The 25,379-nt window shown below is 37.9% G+C and overlaps 1 protein-coding gene across 3 annotated transcripts in view; it reads right to left on the bottom strand.

The window, feature by feature from the left end:
• The window catches only part of pxdn (peroxidasin), a 98,127-nt gene that overhangs the window by 50,038 nt on the left and 22,710 nt on the right, over positions 1-25,379 (bottom strand). For all 3 annotated transcript variants that reach the window (XM_073927640.1, XM_073927643.1, XM_073927642.1), the window contains exons 2-3: positions 11,474-11,545; positions 8,261-8,332 (exon numbers count right to left, since the gene is read on the bottom strand). In XM_073927640.1, the coding sequence (XP_073783741.1) occupies positions 8,261-8,332; positions 11,474-11,545 (144 nt within the window). The remainder of the gene's footprint in view (positions 1-8,260; positions 8,333-11,473; positions 11,546-25,379) is intronic.

Below are 25,379 nucleotides of genomic sequence, written 5' to 3'. Positions count from 1 at the left end.
TTAAACAGAGCATCTACTGCGTGAGAATGAGAGATAATGGATCTACTTTCACTTTCGCTCCTGGATAGGGAAACCTTTACACACAGACATCAATTAGTCTATAAATAATTAATTTTGTTTGTTAAGCGCAAATATTCGTTTCAAAACTATTTCTAAATTCAGTTCTAATTTCCAGCAAACGAATAAATGAACAACAATAACAAAATGTGCTCAAAAACCTGAGTTATATCCTAAAACACATGCTGTGCCCCATATGCTCTAAAACCTGACAGGTGGGCAAATCTAAGCTTGTTTTTAATAAAACAAATATAAATATGGATATAATAAATAATACTGCTAATAATAATAACATTATACAAAAGCAAATTGTTATGAATGAACTGAAAAAGCCTCCCGAGATGAAGAAGACATAAAAGCAGTGATTTTTCATATTTATGTCGGCTAGAAAATAATATGTTTTGTAATATTTTAATCCTTTATATTTATATCCTATATCTATTCTTATTATATCCTTTATATATCCTTAATATTTAAATGTTTTCATATGTAAAGATATTTGCCTATTGCTCTCTTGTGTGTATTAAGCAGTGTGTAAGCGAGGCGCAACTCTGCGCTGGAGTTTAGACCGGGTTTGTTTTGGTCTAATGAAAAATCTATTATAGTTTCTCAAAATAGCGACGCGCCAGCGGTCCGCCTCAGAACGCCTTCCTTTTTAGAGCAGAACGCCTATGGGCGCACATGAGCGCTAATGCATTTGCTATTTAAACAGCGTAGCGCAACGCCTCAAAACGACTCTTGCGCCAAGCTGAAACTACCAAAAGACTACTGCGTCACGCCTTCCGCCACACTGCGCCGGGTGTATGATAGGGCCCTATATATTTTAAAAGGGGGGAAAAATTGGAAATAATTTTCCATTAAAAACGTGTGAAGGTCACATGACCATCAGGAAGAATGCAGCATCTCATTTCTCACAGGACGCATTCTCTGTTCTTGTGGTCTCCTGAGTTCATTCTTCCATGGACACCTGGCAAAACCGGTTTCCACAAGAACACAAGTCTGTTCTCTGGGTTCTTGGAATTGAGAAACCCCAGTCGTGCACCACACACACATACACACACACACACAACCGCAAACACACAGCTGCTGCTGCTCAAGTACTGATTACACACACATATATACGGCTCACTTTGAGTCTTGTTGAACTGTTAGGGAACATCACGACGCAGTTTCCTTTGTCTTGCCTTGCCATGTTTTGATCCTCGCCTTGTTTATCTGTTTACCCCTGTCTGCTGCCTGCCTTCTGGCCATCTGCCTGTGCATGTGACTCCAACTCTGGAGGTTTTCCTGCATACATCTGTTTTGCTTGCCTGACCATTCCTGTTAATAAACGCTGCATTTGGATCCCCACTTCCCTTGTCCAGCGTCACTTCATGTTACACACACATGCACGCACACATAAACACAGAAATACAACAGAAAGTCAGAATTGGAGTGTAAAAGCACACAGTGCAGGATTAATGACAGTGAGAGCAGAGGCTGCTGCATGTGGACAGTGTCAGCCTGTGTGTGGGAAACAGCAATTGTCTTTCTCTGTCTGGGGAGTTTGTGCGGTTGAGAACGAGACCTCAGTCACACACACACACACACACACACTGAAGGATCCCGCGACCTTGAAGTCGATGACATCATCCCACAGCAAGAACACACTGCAGGTTCATATTCAAGACGAGCACAAACACTCCAGGACAAACTCATATAGTGCAAGTTTTATTCAAGTACTAACGAGAGATTTTATTCCAGCACATTTCTAATCATAACAGTTTAATAACGCATCTCTAATAATTTATTTTATCTTTGTCATGATGACAGCACATAATATTAGACTAGATAGTCTTCAAGACACTTCTATACAGCTTAAAGTGACATTTAAAGGCTTCACTAGGGTAATTAGGTTAACTAGGACGGTTAGAATAATTAAGCAAGATATTGGATGATTTTACTTGTTTTGTAGCCAATCAGGAATAAGAACTTTAAAGGGGCTAATAGTTCATTCATTTTTCTTCCACTTGGTTCCTTTATGCATCAGGGGTCACCACAGTGGAATGAACCGCCAACTTATCCAGCCCTTCCAGTCACAACCCAGTACAGGGAAACGTATATACACACAGTCATCCAATATGGCCAATTGAATTCGTCAATTCCCCTATTGACTTTATTCTTCAATAAGTGTGCTCGTTTTGGCGATTATTTTAGAAATTCAGTCGCCTATGGGAGAAACGACCAGGAATGCTAAACGGCAGAAAACTACTTGCTTTACAAACCAGTGTTTGCGTGACTATACGGACCCTAAGGCAAGGATCTAAAGGCACGGTAAGACTAGACAAAGAAAACGCTTCGCAAGGTTACAGGTACACATAAAACAAACAAGACTCAGCACTGTGTGCGTGAATCAGTCCATGATGAGTTTGTGTAACCAGGAGGAATCAGGAACTAGTGTGTGTGAGGTGCAAGATGGTATTTGTAGTCCACGTCAGCGACAGATGTGTAGTTCTCCAGCAATCTGCAACGATCGCTGGTGATTGTGACAATAATACAATAACAATATAACCAACACAATCTCACGGCAATTCGTACAATCTCACGGCAATTCGTAACTTTTTCATTTAGTGGCTAATTCGTACAAATTCGTACATTTTAGTACGATTTGCGTATCCCCCAATGACGGTTGGGTTTAGGGGTGGGGTTAGGTGCCACGCCTCCTTTTTAAAATCGAACATTTTCTTACGACTGAACTCGTACGAATTCGTATGAATTAGCCACTAAACTGCCAAAACGTAAAATACTTACGTTTTCTCGTGAGATCAGGCTGATATAACTGCTTGCAGAATATCCACCATACCAGTGACTGGAGTAAATGGTGGAGAATGGGGAATTTACACTTGTCAATTTCATACATTTTTTTAGTACTTCAGAGTGATTTAAAATGAGAAATGATAATGACGTTGCATCTATATAAATGTTCTCTCTCTATTTTTATTTTAGCTAACATATCTTCCACTTAACAATTAAAAACAACAGTATACAGTGTTTGATTTACAGCGCATACTCGGAGCATGTTTTATTGACTGTATTTGGAGGACTGGCCGGAGCACTTGACCGTACTTGACTAAGCAGCAGGGAAATCTCCTCTAGAAAGAAGTGCTGTCTCAGAGCTGGCCATCATGACTGTGTGAACTATCACGAGTGTCTGATGACTGAACCGCCCAAGAGGAGATAATCAATGGATTAAGAGTCTTTCAGACCACCAGCGCTACAATAACAATGTGCTCTCATGTATCAGCCTCGTCTAGAGATTAGCTGGACTATAAGACTTTTTTAAAAGATATAATTCTAAGAAAAAGGGTTTCAACGCTGTTTACATCAATACTTTTGGTGGTTTGAACTATTTTAATAAGTTAATCGATTTCAACTAAATCTTTATTTCGGTAAACAAATATTGATTTGTCTATCTATCTATCTATGTATCTATCTATCTATCTAATATCTATCTATCTATCTATCTATCTATCTATCTATCTATCTATCTATCTATCTATCTGTCTGTCTGTCTGTCTGTCTGTCTGTCTGTCTGTCTGTCTGTCTGTCTGTCTGTCTGTCTGTCTGTCTGTCTGTCTGTCTGTCCGTCCGTCCGTCCGTCCGTCCGTCTGTCTGTCTGTCTGCCTGTCTATCTATCTATCTATCTGTCTGTCTGTCTGTCTGTCTGTCCATCTATTTGTCTGTCCGTCTGTCTATCTATCTGTCTGTCCGTTTGTCTGTCGGTTTATCTATCTATCTATCTATCTATCTATCTATCTATCTATCTATCTATCTATCTATCTATCTATCTATCTATCTATCTATCTATCTATCTATCTATCTATCTATGTATCTATCTATCTATCTATTATCTATCTATCTATCTATCTATCTATCTATCTATCTATCTATCTATCTATCTATTATCTATCTATCTATCTATCTATCTATCTATCTATCTATTATCTATCTATCTATCTATCTATCTATCTATCTATCTATCTATCTATCTATCTATCTATCTATCTATCTATCTATCTATCTATCTGTCTGTCTGTCTGTCTGTCTGTCTGTCTGTCTGTCTGTCTGTCCGTCCGTCCGTCTGTCTGTCTGTCTGTCTGTCTGCCTGTCTATCTATCTATCTATCTGTCCGTCTGTCTATCTATCTGTCTGTCCGTTTGTCTGTCGGTTTATCTATCTATCTATCTATCTATCTATCTATCTATCTATCTATCTATCTATCTATCTATCTATCTATCTATCTATCTATCTATCTATCTATCTATCTATCTCTGTCTGTCTGTCTGTCTGTCTGTCTGTCTGTCTTTCTTTCTTTCTTTCTTTCTTTCTTTCTTTCTCCTTCTTCCTTCCTACTGTTTTCATTTTTGTTTGTGTTTGTTTCTTTTCTTTTCTCTTTTTCGTCTTCTCTCCTTCTTTTGTCTTTCTTTTTCCTTCCTTACATCTTTCCCTCTTTTTCGCTCCTTCTTTCTTCCTTCCTTTTTAATTTTTGTTTGTTTGTTTGTTTCTTTTCTTTGTCTTTCCTTCTCTCTTTCCTTTGTCTTTCTTTTTCCTTCCTTACATCTTTCCTTTTTTCTTTCTCTCCTTTCTTTCTTTCTTTCTTTCTTTCTCTTTCTTTCTTTCTTTTTCCTTTCTTCCTTCCTTCATTTTTTTCATGTTTCATCTTTTTTGTCTTTCTTTCCATCCTTCCCTCCTTCTTTTATCTTTCTTTTTCGTTCTTTCTTTCTTTCTTTCTTTCTTTCTTTCTTTCTTTCTTTCTTTCTTTCTTTCTTTCTTTCTTTCATTTGTCTTTCCTTCTCTCCTGCTTTTGTCTTTCTTTTTCCTTCCTTACATCTTTCCTTTTTTCTTTCTCTCCTTTCTTTCTTTCTTTCTTTCTTTCTTTTCATCTCATTTTCATCTCTTTTGCTTTTCTTTTTCCTTTCTTCCCTTCTTTTTAATCTTTTTTCTTTCTCCTTTTTTACTTTAGTCTTTCTTTCATCTTTATTTAGTCTCTCTATCTCTCCTCCTTCTTTCTTTCCTTTTTCTTTATTTGGTCTTGCTTTCTTTCTTTCCTTCCTTTCTTTTGATTTTTCTTTTTTTGATCTTTCTTTCTTTTCTTCTTTTGTCTTTCTTTCTTTTGTATTTCTTTCGTTTTCCTTCCAGCCTTCTATCCTTCCTTTCTTTCACCTGTCTTTCCTTCTTCCGTTCTTAATTCAAAAATGCCACTCTCTAAAGCATACATCAGAGCATCTCACAACATAATCTTGTTACTATTTATCATTAAAAAAACTCTAAACATGTCAAGATGAATACAGATGAATATAAATCTAATCAAATACATCATAAAACATCCTCATATTTTAATCAGGATATCACAATAAAAAACAAAAGCAATAAGTACAATTCAGAACTCTTATATTGAGCTGAAACATGACTCCGCTGTGGCCTTGACAGGTTTATTGAGACTCACCTATGCTTCGCTCTTAGAGGCTGAGCTTAGATATGATCAAGGCAAAACCAGGTGTGAAAGCTTTCAGACCACAGACTCTATTTAAAGATAAACACAGGCTGCTTTTCACCACAGCTCTAGCTACAGACTCTCAACGTGACTAACAAAGACAGGAGCTGTGCAACGTCAGACCAGAGAGAGAGACGTTTCTCTGATCTCTGTGCTTAAATCAGACAGATCATTTCACAGCGCAGACAATTAACTTGAGTGAGAGCGTCTTTCCATGACCTCAACTCTTTTTTTTCTGCCTCAAACAATGGCAGTAATAAAGTGAGTCATTGATGTGGTGAACGTGTTGGCTCATGGTGCAGAAATCAAGTGAAAGGGAAGATTTATCACATTATCAGCGGCACTAATGTCCATCTGAACTCAGCTCAACTGTGCTTAATCTACTTTACTGTTCCAGCTCAGCTAGTCTGGCACACTGTTATGTTGTGGGTTTATTTTGCATCTCCTCGGATAAACCTATTATTTTTTTTTAAACACACAATAAAATTTGGTAACACTTTAATTAAAGGGCTGTTCATTAAACCTTTATAATCATGACGTGACATGTGAATGAGATTTTATGCATGCTTATTAGGGCTGCACAACATATGGTTTCAGCATCGATATCGCAATATACGCATCTGCAATAGTCACGTCTCAAAACTGCTATTATTATTGACCAGGAGCTATATCTGAAAACGCTTAACATTTGTCATTGCAATGTTCCACCCAGGTTCGTTCTGAATAAGTACCCCTATATACATTTCCGGAGAGCGCTAAATACGTACCAGGAGCTACGTTACTTTGCAGTTTTTGTTTTTCGCGAATCCACCAGAGGCCACTGTGTAAGCTTTTTCACATATCAAACTACTCTCGCAAGTGCCATTCGCCCCTGCTATCCACCAGAGACTGCGGTTAACTGACACATAGGGCTCAACCTGTGAAGTGCACATCCCTTTTCTGTCTTGGATAGAAAGTGCCCTTCCAAAATTATCAAAAGTGCCCCCGCGACATCCCCTCCCGCCCTTCGTTACAATGGGCACGCGACAACAGCACTCTCGAGTACGCGCGCGACACCATGAAAAAAATTTTCCTGCACATGCCCTTTGGACAGTCTCTGCACAAGCCTGCCTAAATCCAACCCATAGTGTTTTCCAAAGCACTAATTGACCACGATCACCCCCTTCCCTAAACCCAACCGACAGTTTTCAAAAGCAATCCAGAAAAAGAAAAGCCTCGCCTGATTTTTAACACATTTTCAGATCTTACCACGTTCTTACCCCGTTATTTACTTGTTTTTTTTTTTTTACATTCTGTTTTTGTTTTACCTGCTTACTGGAACCGTTCTTCACTGTACTCAAACCCTGATGTCGCAGTCAACTCCGCTCTGCGTCTGCCAACGTACGCTGCTAGTCATTGGGCAAACTGGTAACAGGTTGTAAGCGGTCAGCTGATAGCACAAAAAGGAACAGCATCATACCGCCCTGTAGCGTTCATTTTAAAGATGAAATGCAGCCATACGTTCCTCTGGCAACACTGCAAACAATGCTTTTCTTGCTTAGATTTTTTGTCTTGTTTCTAGACTAAATATGTAAAATTTCTTATATCAAGAAGCATTTTCTAGACAAGCTAATCATATTGTCTTGTTTTGAGAAATAATATGGCAATATTAAGTGAATTTTTCCTTTAAACAAGCAAAATAATCTGCCAATGGGGTCAGCAAATTAGTCTTGTTTTTTCTTTTGACGTAAGATTATTTTGCTTACCCCATTGGCAGATTATTTTGCTTGTTTTAAGGAAAAATTCACTTAATATTGGCATATTATTTCTCAAAACAAGACAATATGATTAGCTTGTCTAGAAAATTATTCTTGATTTAGGAATTTTTAGATATTTGGACTTGAAACAAGACAAAAAATCTAAGTAAGAAACGCATTTTTGCAGTGTACATAATTTGCGATCTTCAGAAGATCTCCATTTTCAAAATAAGCCTATGTTGGCAATTTTTAACCATTAAGTTACCAAAACATTTATTATTTATGTGTGTTTTCAGGACCTGCAAGCATTTTTTTTAAGTCAGTTTAAAGCAGGGGTCTCAAACTGCCGGCCAGCGGGCCATTTGTGTTCAGCAGTGCTTCAGACTGAGCTGAGCCCAGATTGATGAGCTGTTGTCCGGTGTCTGCAAGAGGATTTCCCCTCAGGACACCAACAACAGGCACAACGATCACAATCACGCCCATACTAGAGCAAGCTCCTGATTGGTTAATGCGGCGCGACTTTCCATTGACTTTAATGAAAGAGTTTTGAATTATAACATAAACCATATCAAGGTAATGTCTACAAAGATAATGTTTGGCATGTATTTAGTGACATTTTGTCTTGAAAATATTAACCTAAAGACTCCCACTATACTTATTTTTGACTGTCTCCGCCTACTGAATCATACATTCAGTATCATCTTTTTTGTGTGCGTGTTTACGAAACCACATAAACATTTGCATGAAACATTTCCGTGTTATTTGTGATTTCAGTAATTTGCCTCTATTCTCTGACTCTACTTTTTGGTTAACTCTGTTACATCGGTTATAAAAAAGGCTGAAAGAAAAAGCATGCGAGTTGCCCCAGAAGATGTCACTTCCTGTGGCGAGAAACTCCAGAGGGAATTGAGGATAGAAATAAAGAAATACTCACAGATATTTAAGGTTTTCCAAATCTTCGAAGGCTCCTCTTGGGATTCTTCTGATGTGGTTGTTATTTAAAAGGCTTAAAGAAAGACAGAAGAAATGGATTAACAAGTACAATTAAAAACGATGCTCACACATAATGCCTGTGTTAAAGCTGCGGTATGTAAGTTTGACACCCAGTGGTTGCACTAGGTATTGCACTCCTGATTCAAAACACATGCAAGCGCAGGTTGCCAGACTGATGACACCAACGGGAGTGTGCCTGACTACCGAGCCTAAAGGCTGATATAAGTCATGTTCTGAATGAAAGCAACGGCACGTGATGCATATTTCTCATATCGAAAGGAGTTTTATATTTTATTTAATTTTTAATTAATAATCTAAACAAAACTAAACATGAATGTACTTTTTTGTCATATATACTAAGAATTGTGAATAATTATTGATCTGCATAAAAATATACGTTATGCCAACATGTTTAACAGAGTTTTCTGGACAAACATTTTTGTGTTGAATAGGAATGTTCATATTTAAATTATTCACGCATGCGTGATGGCGAAGCAGTGGCGCAGTAGGTAGTGCTGTCGCCTCACAGCAAGAAGGTAGCTGGTTCCAACCTCCGCTCAGTTGGCGTTTCTTTGTGGAGTTTGCATGTTCTCCCTGCGTTCGCTTCGGTTTCGTCCGGGTGCTTCGGTTTCCCCCAAAGACATGCGGCACAGGTGAATTGGGTAGGCTAAATTGTCCATAGTGTATGAGTGTGTGTGTGTGGATTATTCTCAGAGATGGATTGTGGCTGCAAGGGCATTCGCTGTGTAAAAATGCGCTGGATAAGTTGGCGGTTCATTCCGCTGTGGCGACACCCTTTTTAATGAAGGGACTAAGCCGACAAGAAAATGAATGAATGAATGAATGAACGCATGAGTGATGCGATGATTGAAAACTAAGCTTGTTTATCTGTTGCTTTCAATGCAAATAAATTGGAGAAGTTGTAAGAGGGGTGACACAGTGGCGCAGTGGGCAGCACAGTCGTCTCACATCAAGAAGGTTACTGGTTCGAGCCCCGGCCGGGTCAGGATGATATGCTAACTAGTACTAATTACTTATTTTGCAAATTTGAAAAAAAAAATCATCCACTAAACAGAAAAAAAAAGAATTGTGTCAATAGCAGTCACTGTAGCTTCAGTGGTATAAACCTTACCACTTGGCTGGAGTGCAGTGAGTGCACTATTCTGTGCTTCTGAATGGCTGTGTTTACATTTCTGTCATGTTTCGTCTGGCGCAAACAGCCAAATTGCTCACCACTGCGTATCTCGTCATGTAGCGTGTTGTTAGGACATGGGATTGTAAGAACGGTCTTTAAACCACAGCGGTTCGAACTGTAGTTCTGCCGAGTGACTAAAAAGTGATCAGCATGATGGTAAAAAACTGTACATTTCTAGTCAAACCATTCTTCTGCAATCTTATACCAAAAACGGAAATAAGGGCAGTATTAATAGCTATAAATGTGGGAGAGCGTTGATATTATGTGATTGTATTGTATTGCTATATGGAACAATTAAGTGTTGATGTTAAATCAAAAGTAATTCACAAATACTTGAAAATGGAATGATTTAATGACAATAATTCTCTATGGTTACAACTGAATTAATAACAAAATACTGTATAAAATGATAAAATATGAAATGATAAAACATATGGTATAAATTGTACCCAGCTTAAATGTAAAATTAAAGTTACCAGAGGTAGAAGGAGAGACACAGAGGGAGGGAGAGAGAGACAAAGAGAGCAGGCCCAAAAGCCTGATAGCAGTAGAGTCAGAGAAGATAGACTCCAGAGGAGGAGAGGAGCAGAGCAGGAGAGAAGCAGGCCAGGAAAAGAGAGGCAGGAAAAAGAGACAGAGCCAGAGTTTACCACCTATTTTGTATCTTTCTTGACCATGTGACCACCAATGCTGAGACATTCAAACTGACCAATCAACATGTGACCACACCATAAAACCCCCAAAGTCCACACAACAGGCCCTGATCTTATCAGTATCTGCCTTTGTAGTCAGTATGGACCTTCTTGAGTGAAAAAGCATGTTTTGTATTATAAACAAATGCATATGATAATTTAGCCTCTTACAGGATTATAATGTAACCTGCTCACCTAATGTTTACGTCTGTAATATTTATATATATTGTGAATCAATAACCACCTCATGTGGAACTCTGAATCTGCACCTCATTTCGGAGTCTGCTACTGTCCACCAGAGGTAGCATTTCAGTCACGGATGGATACTCTGAGAGCTTTCCTGACTAAATGAATGAAATACGCTCAGCAAGGCAACCCGGGGTGCTGAAATATACTAAACTGGCATTGGGCGGGTTAAAAGACCAAAACAAAGCCAATCCGCCACGTTACACACATTTTCAAAGCAGAATATCTGACTTCAGCATTGTTTTTCAGATCAACAAGAATGTTCACTGAGCATGTTTCTGAATATCTGCAAACATAATATACTGTTTTTATGCTTTAGAAGAGTCAAACACCTACATACAGCAGCTTTAAATTAAAGCACATGCTGCAAAACATTCATGTCCAACATTGTTATATGAATCAGGAAAAGCAAGTTAACGTCAAGAACCAAATTTAACCTGTTAGCCAGCACTCAATTTTGGGGATTTACACCTACCTAACTTTAAATAGTAACAGTTCCTGACTCCAGTAAGCTACAAACACAAATGATGTATCATTGGAAAGAAGACACTTTGAGCTTTACTGTGGTAAAAGGAAAAGTTGTATGTTAAAATATATAAAAAGTTATACATTATGAAGTCATGAGGAAAAACATTTTTTATTGTGTTTAATTTTAGTTTTCCATATAGAAACACAGGAAAACATTAATGTAATGAAAAGATATGACTTGAAAGCCAAGTATTTCATATGTTTACATTATAAATTTGATGAAGATAGCATGCAAAATGAGATTACTGTAAAAAGTTTTCTGAGGCTATGTCGATGTCCTTCTGTCCCTCATTGTCAGAGGGACTTTCTTAAAAATCATCTTCTCAAGTTTAAGCATTTACAGTTGCTGAATAATTTGGTCTACATTCAAAGTTTATGTATCTTTGGAAAGAAGACACTCTGGGCTTTGTTATCCATCATCAAGAGTTTATAATGCTCAAAATGAAAAAAAGTTATAGATGCTTAAACATGCTAGAAAACATGTCTCACTTACAGGGTGTTGAGGTTTTTTAATCGCTTGAAGGAGCCTGGCTGTAAATCCTTGATTTTGTTGAACCTCAGGTCTCTGGAAACAAAAGATAAACACACTTGGATCAAACACACTGTATGCTGTTGCCAAATAGTGCGTAACATAGTGCATAACAGTCTTATGAAGTCTTAAGTCTGAAAATCACACTGACAATCTGGATGTCGAATCTGCCATACTGTGCTTATGAAAGTGTAGATGTCCAACCTAGGAAGTATGGGGTGCCACAAGGCTCCGTCTTAGGCAATAGTATCTGGATGCAGCCTTTATAATGCAAGCTGAGATTGCACCACTCAGCGATGCAATGTCAAACACAGTGCACTCAATGGTGTGAGTGACGTCATTGTGTTGGGTAGGGTTAGGAGTGGGGTTAGGTGAGCGCGTTAAAAAGCATTGGATGCAGCTCAGATTGCATTGCACTGAGTCTGCAGACAGACCCCTCTCGTCTGAGGTCCTGTTAGATTCTTACTTCCCGCAATGTTACATGAAACCAAAGCTGTATAGTTTTTTATTGTTTTGTATGCAATGCAGCTGATTTAGTTTACCAAGCTTTATAAGTTCATCGATATTACAGGGCTTCCCACAGGTTTGAAATACACAATTGAAGTCAAAATTATTAGCCCCCCTGAATTATTAGCTGTTTATTTTTTTACCCAAATTCTGTTTAATGGAGAGAAGATTTTTTTTCAACACATTTCTAATCATAATAGTTTTAATAACTCATTTCTAATGACTGATTTAATTAATCTTTGCCTGGATGACAGTAAAAAATCCTTTTCAAGACACTTCTATACAGCTTAAAGTGACATTTAAAGGCTTAACTAGGTTAATTAGGGTGAATATTCAAGTTAGAGTAATTGTATAAATAATTGTATAACGATGGCTTGTTCTGTAGACTCTTGATTAAATATATATTCTAAAAGGGCTGATAATTGTCTTAAAAATGACACTTTAAAAATTAAAAACTGCTTGTATTCTAGCCAAAATAAAACAAATAAGACTTTCCACAGAAGAAAAAATATTATCAGACGTACTGTGAAAATTTCCTTGCCCTATTAAACATCAAAATATTTTAAAAAGAAAAAACTAATTCAAAAGGGGTTATTTATTTTGACTTCAACTGTACTTGCAGTGGTAGCCAGAATAGTATGGAACTATATGCAACAAACAAAACATAATTTGATTTTTAACACTGTTTTTAATAGTATCTGTTTTAGACATTTTCTTTTCGATAGGATAAAGTAAAAAAGACTTGAAATAAATGTTTGAAAAATCCACTATTTCTCTTTTATGCTATTGGGGAGCCATGTGCAACCACTGACAGGTCAAATCTGCTTCTCTCTATCTCTCATTCAAATTCAGGTTGCTTTACTGGCATGACATTTTATACAGTATTGCCAAAGCATTTTAAATGTATAAAGTACATCGTGATATATCGACATTATCAAATTAATTAAATATACAAGTGAGCAAATGAGAAAAAAAAACGACAGAAGAGGAATAAAAACAGTAAATTATAATTATTGCAGGAATAATAATCATAATATTATGGTGTACAAATACTCTGCAGCCAATTTAGATGTAATTTTGTCCTATTTATCCACATATTTAATACTGTAAAAAGCAGCCATTGACGTCTATAGTATTGTGCTAAACTAATACTGAATCAGTGAAACTGTAGTGATTCCGCTCTCTTGGTATCTTCAACAGCATCATAATTCAATTAGCTTCGTTATGAGAACAAATAAGCAAGGAGAACATAACAGGCAATTTCAAGACTGGATGTTTTTTCAATCTCATAGATCATAACATTGATTATAACCCACCAAACTGCTGAGTAAACAAAGGCATGTGCATGTGTTTCAGAACTCCTTGAATCCTCTGAATCCAGGTCTTATTAGCTGTACTTCGCTTGATGTGTTCATGTCATGAAGCCAAAAGTATTAAATAGTGGCTATTTATTTATTTTGAATCTGTTGGGTTTTCATGTTGTATATGCTCTTCCTATAGACACAATGATGTTTATACTTTGCAGACTGTATATACTGTACTCTTCCCCCAATCATATCTCTAAATCCAACACTCACAGGAAATAATCTGCACTTTTACATTTTAACATGCGTCATTCTGTGTGATTTATGAGCCGTTTTACTCAGGGAGATAATTTTTTTTTTAAGTCTCTACAAGGTCAAAAATGACTGGTATTGCTATACTTGTGGGGACATTTAGTCTCTCTCTCTCTCTCACACACACACACACACACACACACACACGGACACACGGACAGACACACGCTGTACTATAACGAATACTAAAGAGAAAGAGAATACCAGTATTGGTCATGAAAAAAGTTGAGATTAAAATTGACGGATTTACAGGGTCTTTTAATCCTCAATACTTAAGAGAAGTAACTCACACAAAGAAAGTCATTTAAAGAGAAAGTTCACCCAGAAATCTAAATTCACTCATTTTATTTGCACTTGTTTCAAACCTGTTTGAGTTTTTGTTGTTGAAAACAAAAGAAGATATTTTGAAGAATGTTGGAAACTGGTAGAAGACAATGGTTACTTGTTTACAGTATTCTTCACAGTGCAGATGTACAGATGTGATGAAAAATCACTTAAGAAATCGATTCTGCATCGATTCAGAGATTTTCAACATGCATCAATATTCTCTCTTGAAACAATTCTGAGCTTAGTTTTTGACAATAGACGGCACCTTAGGCTAGTTTTAACAGCAAATGGCGCTCTTGACTAGATTTAAAGTGCAGACGACGCGCTAGGCTAGTTTTTAACAGCAGACGGCGCTCTAAGCTAGTTTTTAACAGCAGACGGCGCTCTAAGCTAGTTTTTAACAGCAGAGGCGCACTAAGCTAGTTTTTAACAGCAGACGGCGCTCTAGGCTAGTTTTTAGAAGCAGACAATGCTCTAGGCTAGTTTTAACAGCAGATGGTGCTTTAGGTTATTTTTTTAAACTACAGACAATGCTCTAGGCTAGTATTAAACAGCATATGGCGCTCTAGGCTAGTTTTTAACAGCAGACTGGTGCTCTAGGCTATTTTTTTTAACTACAGATGATGCTCTAGGCTAGTTTTTAACAGCAGATGGCGCTCTAGGCTAGTTTTTAACAGCAGATGGCACTCTAGGCAATTTTTTTAACTACAGATGATGCTCTAGGCTAGTTTTTAACAGCAGATTGTGCTCTAGGCTATTTTTTTAACTACAGATGATGCTCTAGGCTAGTTTTTAACAGCAGATGGCGCTCTAGGCTAGTTTTTAACAGCAGATGGCGCTCTAGGCAAGTTTTTAACAGCAGATTGTGCTCGAGGCTATTTTTTTTAACTACAGATGATGCTCTAGGCTAGTTTTTAACAGCAGATGGCGTTCTAGGCTAGTTTTTAACAGCAGATGGCGCTGTAGGCTAGTTTTTAACAGCAGATGGTGCTCTAGGCTAGTTTTTAACAGCATATGGCGCTCTAGGCTAGTTTTTAACAGCAGACTGGTGCTCTAGGCTTTTTTTTCAACTACAGATGATGCTCTAGGCTAGTTTTTAACAGCAGATGATGCTCTAGGCTAGTTTTTAACAGCAGACGGCGCTGTAGGATAGTTTTTAACAGCAGATGGTGCTCTAGGCTAGTTTTTAGAAGCAGATGGTGCTCTAGGCTAGTTTTTAACAGCAGTTGGTGCTCTAGGCTAGTTTTAACAGCAGATAGTGCTCTAGGCTAGTTTTTTTAAACTACAGATGATGCTCTAGGCTAGTTTTTAACAGCAGATGGCGCTCTAGGCTAGTTTTTAACAGCAGATGGCGCTCTAGGCTAGTATTTAACAGCAGATGGCGCTCTAGGCTAGTATTTAACAGCAGACTGGTGCTCTAGGCTAGTTTTAACAGCAGACTGGTGCTCTAGGCTAGTTTTTAACAGCATATGGCGCTCTAGGCTAGTTTTTAACAGCATATGGCGCTCTAGGCTAGTTTTTAACAGCAGACTGGTGCTCTAGGCTTTTTTTTCAACTACAGATGATGCTCTAGGCTAGTTTTTAACAGCAGATGATGCTCTAGGCTAGTTTTTAACAGCAGACGGCGCTGTAGGATAGTTTTTAACAGCAGATGGTGCTCTAGGCTAGTTTTTAGAAGCAGATGGTGCTCTAGGCTAGTTTTTAACAGCAGTTGGTGCTCTAGGCTAGTTTTAACAGCAGATAGTGCTCTAGGCTAGTTTTTAACAGCAGATGGCGCTCTAGGCTAGTTTTTAACAGCAGATGGCGCTCTAGGCTAGTTTTTAACAGCAGATGGCGCTCTAGGCTAGTATTTAACAGCAGATGGCGCTCTAGGCTAGTATTTAACAGCAGACTGGTGCTCTAGGCTAGTTTTAACAGCAGACTGGTGCTCTAGGCTAGTTTTAACAGCAGATGGCGCTCTAGGCTAGTATTTAACAGCAGACTGGTGCTCTAGGCTATTTTTTTTTAAACTACAGATGATGCTCTAGGCTAGCTTTTAACATTTTTGCAACAACTCTAATTCGAATGTATCTTCTTTTTTCTTCAACAGTAAGAAAAAAAACTCAAACAGGCTTGGAACAAGTAAAGATTTTTAATTTTAAGGAGAACTATCCCTTCAAGAACCCTCATGGTTTTTAAAACATGCACAGCTCCATTTATCTTCTTTCATGTTCGACAGATGAAAATAAAATCATACAGGTTTGAAACTAAATGAGGGTCATGTAGATGACATGTAGATACAAACCTGTATGACACTCTATAGTCTGTGGGGCATAAAAGAAGCCGCTTCTGTCCATACAATAGACATCAATAGTAAGCAAAACAAGCTGATTACAAACATTCCTCAAAATACCACATGAAAAGAAAGTCATACAGGTTCATATCAGATTAAAAAAATACTTGCATACCTTTCATTTTTAAAAATTATCACTATAAAATTTTCCACGTCCAGATCTGGAGTTATGCCCAGCTGGAATTCAGTGCATCAATCCTAGTTGAATTAACTATGATATAAATAAATTAACTGTGATATTGAAGAATAAGGTGATATTTGATAGCTGATACTGATATTTTGAAACTCAGGAAAGCAAAAACTGCATTGCCTGATGTGTTGAAACGTTTACTTTTTTCTGAGGATGTGCTAATGGAAGTCACATAAAGATATTGTTTAAAATTAGCTTAGAGCGCTGACTAATGTTCAAACCTAGCCTAGAGCACTGCCTGATGTTTAAAACTAGCCTAGAATGCCATCTGCTTTTCAAAATGAGCTTAGAGCGCAGACCGATGTTTAAAACTAGTCTAGAACGCCATCTGCTTTTCAAAATTAGCTTAGAGCACTGACTGATGTTTTAAGCTAGTTTTGAACGCCACTCAGCGCTCTAAGCTAGTTTTGAGCGCTGATTGATGTTCAAAACTAGCCTAGAGCACCATCTGCTGTAAAAAATTAGCTTAGAGCGCTGACTGAAGTTCAAAACTAGCTTAGAGCGCTAACTGATGTTCAAACCTAGCCTAGAGAGCCATTGCTGTTCAAAACCTGCCTAGAGTGCTGTCTGCTGTTCAAAACTAGCCTTGAGCGCCGTCTGCTGTACAAAACTAGCCTAGAACGCTTACTGATGTTCGAAACTAGCCTAGAGCGCCATCTGCTGTTCAAAACTAGCCTAGAACACAGACTGATTTTAAAACAAGCTTAGAGCGCCGTTTGCTGTTCAAAACTAGCCTAGAATGCCATCTGCTGTTCAAAATTAGCTCAGAGAGTGCTGACTGATGTTTAAAACTAGCCTAGAGCACCGTCTGCAGTTAAAAACTAGCCTAGAGTGCCATCTGTTGTTCAAAACTAGCCTACAGCGCCATCTGCTGATAAAAACTAGCATAAAGCACCATCAGCAGTAAAGAACAAGACTATAGCGCCATCTGCTATTCAAAACTAGACTAGAGCGCCATCTGCCATTTAAAAATAACCTAGAGCGCCAACTGCTGTTCAAAACTAGACTAGAGCACTGACTGATGTTTAAAACTAGCCTAGAATGCCATCTGCTGTTAAAAATTAGCTTAGAGCACTGACTGATATTTAAAACTAGCTTAGAGCGCTGACTGGCATTTAAAACTAGCTTAGAGCGCTGACTGATGTTCAAAACTAGCCTAGAGCGCTATCTGCTGTTAAAAATTAGCTTAGAGCGCTGACTGAAGTTCAAAACTAGCTTAGAGCGCTAACTGATGTTCAAACCTAGCCTAGAGAGCCATCTGCTGTTCAAAACCTGCCTAGAGTGCTGTCTGCTGTTCAAAACTAGCCTTGAGCGCCGTCTGCTGTACAAAACTAGCCTAGAACGCTGACCGATGTTCAAAACCCGCCTAAAGCGCCATCTGCTGTTCGAAACTAGCCTAGGATGCCATCTGCTGTTCAAAATTAGCTCAGAGAGTGCTGACTGATGTTTAAAACTAGCCTAGAGCACCGTCTGCAGTTAAAAACTAGCCTAGAGCGCCATCTGTTGTTCAAAACTAGCCTAGAGCGCCATCTGCTGTTAAAAACTAGCCTAAAGCACCATCAGCAGTAAAGAACAAGTCTAAAGCGCCATCAGCAGTAAAGAACAAGACTAGAGCGCCATCTGCTGTTCAAAATTAGCCTAGAGCACCGTCTGTCTGAAACTAGCCAAGAATGCCATCTGCTGTTAAAAATTAATCTCAGAATGAATTGAAGAGAGAACAGCGATGTGTTCTGGAACTCTCTAAAAAAGCGCCATCTGCTATTCAAAATTAGACTAGAGCGCCATCTGCTGGTAAAACCTAGCCTAGAGCGCTGTCTGGTGTTCAAAATTAGCCTAAAGCACCATCAGCAGTAAAGAACAAGACTAGAGCGCCATCTGCTGTTCAAAATTAGCCTAGAGCACTGTCTGTCTGAAACTAGCCTAGAGCGCCATCTGCTGTTCAAAACTAGCCTAGAACACAGACTGATTTTAAAACAAGCTTAGAGCGCCGTTTGCTGTTCAAAACTAGCCTAGAATGCCATCTGCTGTTCAAAACTAGCTCAGAGAGTGCTGACTGATGTTTAAAAATAGCCTAGAGCACCGTCTGCAGTTAAAAACTAGCCTAGAGCGCCATCTGTTGTTCAAAACTAGCCTACAGCGCCATCTGCTGTTAAAAACTAGCCTAAAGCACCATCAGCAGTAAAGAAAAATTAGCTAAATTAAAAATTAGCTTAGAGCACTGACTGATATTTAAAACTAGCTTAGAGCGCTGACTGGCATTTAAAACTAGCTTAGAGCACTGACTGATGTTCAAAACTAGCCTAGAGCGCCATCTGCTGTTAAAAATTAGCTTAGAGCGCTGACTGAAGTTTAAAACTAGCTTAGAGCGCTAACTGATGTTCAAACCTAGCCTAGAGAGCCATCTGCTGTTCAAAACTAGCCTTGAGCGCCGTCTGCTGTACAAAACTAGCCTAGAACGCTGACCGATGATCAAAACTAGCCTAGAGCGCCATCTGCTGTTCAAAACTAGCCTAGAATGCCATCTGCTGTTCAAAATTAGCTCAGAGAGTGCTGACTGATGTTTAAAACTAGCCTAGAGCACCGTCTGCAGTTAAAAACTAGCCTAGAGCGCCATCTGTTGTTCAAAACTAGCCTAGAGCGCCATCTGCTGTTAAAAACTAGCCTAAAGCACCATCAGCAGTAAAGAACAAGACTATAGCGCCATCTGCTATTCAAAACTAGACTAGAGCGCCGTCTGCCATTTAAAAATAGCCTAGAGCGCCAACTGCTGTTCAAAACTAGCCTAGAGCGCCATCTGCTGTTCAAAACTAGCCTAAAGCACCATCAGCAGTAAAGAACAAGACTAGAGCGCCATCTGCTGTTCAAAATTAGCCTAGAGCACAGTCTGTCTGAAACTAGCCAAGAATGCCATCTGCTGGTAAAAATTAATCTCAGAATGGATTGAAGAGAGAACAGCGATGTGTTCTGGAACTCTCTAAATAAATCCAGAGTTTTAGTCTCAAATGATTTCCCACCACAGCTCTATTGCAAACCGTCCCACTATATACAATAGCAAACAATATTCCAAATTTCAATAACTCCGACATACATCGCACAGCCCTGATTCTGCTTTATTATTTTTGCAAACGTCTCAACAAAAGAGGAGACAAACAATTGAAATAAAGAGTGAGGAGCTATTGTGCAGAAACAGCCACTCCACTCCGCAGGTGTTAGTGAGTGTGTGTGTTTGTGTGTGTGTGTGACTCCAGCTATATCCGAGGTCTAGTGAGGTCAAAGTGTGCATAAATCCAAATGCTGGAAATTCCTCAGCAAGCAGATGACCGATGAAGCCTGCTGGGGAAACATCAAACATTGGCTCATTCACAGCGGAGACTCACTGACTTCCACTCGGTGTTCCCAGGCACTGACACACTGACATCAGAACCCTCATGGAAACTCTACAAGCAAAAACATCTGCTTTACCTGTTAGAAAACTAAGACCCTTGAATGGTTAACGCATATAGCAATGCAACTTGCGCTAAACTCATTCTCATCACGTTTGGTGTAAGCTTAGATTACTTAACTAAAAAGGGCACCTATTCAGGGTTTCTGCGGATATCATACAGTCAAATTTAAGACTTTTTAAGACCTTTAACTATTAAATTTAAGACTTTTATCAGAATATCAAAAATGTAAAATCACAAAATTTGTGGTAAAATAAATGTATTTAATAGGGGTGTAACGATACGCTCAGCTCACGATACAATCTGTATCACGATATAATGTTCACGATTCGATATGCATCACGATATTTGGAATAAAAATTGAAAATTAAACTGAAATCAAATTTTATTTAAAAAATTTTTATTACCAAGCTATTATCAAACTATTTTTTTTATGTATTTCTTTTGTTTCAGCTTGTTAAACTGAACCTTCTTTAAGAAAATAAATTAAACAGGACTGTCTCTGGAAAATAAAACAACTTAAAAACTCCACTCATCTTGTCTGCTAACATTACTGCTGCTGCAATCTGAACTCACGTGCAACAGCAGGTGGAACGTAGCTCACGAAGAAACAAAGAGAAAACGGACGTCATATCGTAATAAAATCGTCATAACGCCACGATGCATATTGTGACATTTTTGCATCGCAATAAATCGTACAACGATAAATCGTTACACCCCTAGTATTTAAGTTGAACAGTACTAAAGACAGGTTAGACGCACCATTGAATTACAGACAAAACTAACAAACAAACAAATATCTTAATACTGATTTATACTTTCACCTGGCGCCGCATCGCACACCTCACGCAGCAAACGAGGCTTTTATACTTGCCATTGAGATATTCTTTTAAATGACATTTGTGGATAAAGTAATGGCATACTCCGCCAGCCGAAACCACGTGGCGTGCACCCACAGAGAACCTCCGCAAACACATCGATGACGTCACATTCACCGCACGCACGGAGTCAATAACAGAAAGCTGATTGGCTATTGCAAGTTGACCTTATTTGTAGTTGTAACACTGCAAATTACATAAGGACTAGTGAAAAAAGAACTTCAACACCGCGAAAACCAAGCAACAACAACAAAAAATAATTTAAATGAGCGTGAAGGCTGATTTATACTTCTGCGTCAAACGCACGCGTATGCTACGATGTTGACGCATAGCCCTACGCCGTGGCCGTCGGCGTCGCTGACGTGCACCTCTCAAAAAATGTAACTACATGTCGCAAGATGCGCAGCGCAAGCTCTGTGATTGGTCGGCTTGGTAGCACTGACGAGTCTAGGCGGGGCCAAGAGCCGCGTGAATGGCGCGAGCCTGATGGAGCGATTGTTTACAAGTGTGGAGTCCCATGAAGGAGCTCCGGATGGAAAGTTTGTTTTGTGTTTACCTCATAGTTAAAGTTGTTGCACGTCCGCCGGTTCCTGCCTCAAAATGAGCGAGTTTGAGCCACTTGTACATCCCGGAAGTGTTCAGGAAAAGCAATAAAGCAGCGAAGAAACTCGACACAGAGGAACATTTACACCTCACTGCCAACTAGCGTTTCGGAAGTGTTAATGCAGACCGACAGAGACAGCGCGCAGAAGTATAAATGCACAGCTACGCGTGTTGCATGCGCCGTGGGTTACGCCGGTCACTTGACGCAGAAGTATAAACCAGGCTTTAGATGTAGCGTTACATGGACATCGGAAAAATAAGACCTGTGCAAAAATATTTAAGACCTAGAACAGCCAATTTAAGACTTTTTAAGACCTTAAATTTCGATTTTTAAACTTTAGATTTTTTAAGACTTTTTAAGACCCCGCGAAAACCATGATATTACACAAACATTACTTTTATAAGGAGTTTAAACACAGTTATGTGTCAGCAGTGTGTGAATATATATCTGTATATCCAAATACAGACTATACCCAAGCTTGTGATGAATGCTCATGGCAGAATCATATCTCCCAGATAAATAGGCAGAGGCAGCCATACGTTATGAATTAATAGGCTGATTCTGGTCAGACGTCTGGTCCAGATTAAGCACACGACTCTCCCTCCAATGTACACATCATAAATCGGTAATCAGGAAAGACTGCGGAGTCATTTTCACAAAAGTAGAACCAGTATGTTGTGGGCAGATACAAATCTTTGGTGTTTTCTGGTGTTTACACTTTGCTTACATTTGCATGGGAATCCTGGAACTGACCCAAATATCAGTGTGCTTCTAGCCGAGTGTCTGTATTTCCAAGGCACTGGAAGACAAACGAATGTGCCTGACAGCCCCTCGGTGTCTTAGACATCCCCCTCTGACAGAGAAACGTGCCCAGACACGGAGCGCTCGGATTCCAGCAGACCCCCGTATTGCCTTAGGAAACACTCATCTAGAGCACTGCACACACACACACACACACACACACACACACACACACACACACACACACACACACACACACACACACACACACACACACACACACACACACACACACACACACGCACACGCACACGCACACACGCACACACACACTCTTTCATTCCAGTCCTGATAAACAAACACACCTCTCTAGTCTTGAAGGGGTTTGGGTGAACTATGCCTTTAAGGTCCCATAATGCAATTCCCAGCCATAACCATAAATAAACAAGAAAAATAACAACCTGTGTATCACAAAGTACACAACCTGGGATAATGAAGACATGAGGATCTAATAACAGGCAGTGTATTTACATGACAATAATCCAACATACACAACTAGACTGGACAAATGACTAGTGTATAATTGGTAACCACGTAAACAAACGCAGACTCGGGAAGAAACACAGGAAACGGGACCTTAGAAACAATGGAACAATATACAAAACAAGAGCGGCAAGAAATAATACAGACCTAAAAGTGTTTTCACACCTGAGTATCATCTGCTTTGTTCTGAAACAGGGAGTTAAAACAGTTTAGTGTCATCTTAGTTGGCTTTAATGTATTTATAAATACACTGGGCAATATTTCTAAATGGATGAATGACCAAAATGTGCATGTTTTTACTAGAATTTTACCTTCAAATAAACATGTTAAGTTAAAATAATTGATTCATTTTCTTGGCATGTTCAAATATATATTAATAAATTATGTTAAAAGATGTTAAATGTTGTTCTTAAAGGGAAAGTACAGCAAAAGAAAGTACAATATACGACACAATATGTATGATTTATTTGATTAAAATATCCCAAAAACACTAGAACAGTGTTATATACTTTGCTGCATATTTACTTACATTATCACAAATGTTTTGAGGAATGTTCAAATCCAGAAAAATCACAAATTTTAAGTAGTGAGACGGAGCGCAAATGCTAATTAAATCAAACCAATTAATTAAATAAATAAATTAAAATAATAATAATAATAAAGTAAATAAATGAACGAAATAAAGTAAATAAATAAATAAACAAGTAAATAAAAGAACAATTAAATAAACATAAGTACATAAATAAATAAATAAATAAATAAACAGTAAGTAAATAATTAAACAAATAAGTAAATAAATGAATAAATACGTAAATAAATAAAAGCATGCAAGTAAATGATGTAAATAAACAAACAAACATGACTAATATACAAGTAAATAAATAAAGTAAAAAACAAGTAAATAAAGTAAAATAAACAAACAAATAAAAAATTAGTAAATAATTAACATATTTTGAAGAATGCTGGCACTCATTGACTAATAATTAAGTAAATAAATAAAGTGAAAAACTAGTAAATAAAGTAAATAAACAATTAAATAAAAATAATTACTAAATAATTAAGATATTTTAAAGAATGCTGGCACCCATTGACTAATAAATAAGTAAATAAATACAGTGAAAAACTAGTAAATAAAGTAAATAAACAAATAAATAATTACTGAATAATAAAGATATTTATATATAAGAAAAAATATTATAAGACATACTGTGAAAATTTCCTTGCTCTGTTAAAAATCATTTGGGAAATATTTAAAAGAGAAAAATAAAATCAAAAATCATAAATATATATATATATATATACATACAGTTGAAGTCAGAATTATTAGCCCCCTTTGAATTATTAGACTGCTTGTTTATTTTCTCCCCAATTTGTGTTTAACGGAGAGAAGATTTTTTCAACACATTTCTAAATATAATAGTTTTAATATCTCATTTCTAATAACTGATTTATTTTCTCTTTGCCATGATGACAGTAAATAATATTAGACTAGATATTCTTCAAGAAACTTCTATACAGCTTAAAGTGACATTAAAAGGCTTAACTAGGTTAGTTAGAGTAACTAGGCAGGTTAGTGTAATTAGGCAAGTTATTGTATAACGATGGTTTGTTCTTTAGACTATCAGGAAAAACTGTCCTTAAAGGGGCTAATAATTTTGTCCCTAAAATAGTGTTTAAAAAATTAAAAACTGCTTTTATTCTAGCCGAAATAAAACAAATCAGACTTTCTCCAGAAGAAAAAATATTATCAGACATACTGTGAAAATTTCCTTGCTCTGTTAAACATCATTTGGGAAATATTAAAAAAAGAAAAAAAAATTCAAAGGGGGCGAATAATTCTGACTTCAACTGTATATTTGCAATACTAATGTCTCCACAGCTCTGATTGAGTGTACGACTGACTACCATGTTTGATAAACCAACAATATTCTTATTGTTGGTAGCTTTAATTCGGCAGATACATTATAAAATTAATACTTCAATCAATTTACAGCATTCTTCAAAATATCTTCTCTTGTGTTCAACAGAAGAAAGGATTAAAACCACATGAGCGACAGATGAGCTAATTCTCATTTTTTGGCCGCACTTTGCCTTTAGCACACTGTGATGGCTTACTCCAAGACAAGACTCCTCGTGTTATGAAAGTGTCAGAGAGAAGAACACAGAGTTATTCCTCAGACAAAACAAAGTGAACTGAATGACCGGGAGGACCAGGGAACATGTTTACTAAGTTGCAACACTGCTTGCGAGGTAAAAATAAAACACAGACAATCAGATAGGAGGGAAGCACACAGCAGTCTCCTGACCCAACAATAATGGGCATTGTGCTGATTATTGCGTAATGCTGCTGCAGGTCAGAGAGATGAATCTGTGACTCAGTGTCCCGTGGGCCTCAGCTTTTAAACCGCAGCTTTTTCTACGCAATTTAGTCGTTCGTTCACAAGCAAACAGAACTGGGTCACAGAATTTGAGACTTTCTAGAAACTCCAGTCAGGGTGACGATTTTAAGGGGTTCTGTACATATATACAGTCTGCAAGAAACCTGGAATTTTTTACTTTTTCTTTTATGGATCCTTTTATTTTAATATGCCCTATAAAGAAAATCTGCTTATACCTAGGCATAGTCGGATAATAAGAGTTCAGTATAAGGAAATGTCCATACTGAGAGCCTCAGACATGATTGATTCCT

The sequence above is a fragment of the Danio rerio genome, chromosome 17, assembly GCF_049306965.1.
Source record: "Danio rerio strain Tuebingen ecotype United States chromosome 17, GRCz12tu, whole genome shotgun sequence".
In the NCBI taxonomy this organism is placed as follows: Eukaryota; Metazoa; Chordata; class Actinopteri; order Cypriniformes; family Danionidae; genus Danio; species Danio rerio.
Note: the sequence above shows the minus strand (reverse complement) of the source record. Positions and strands in the feature narration are given on the sequence as shown.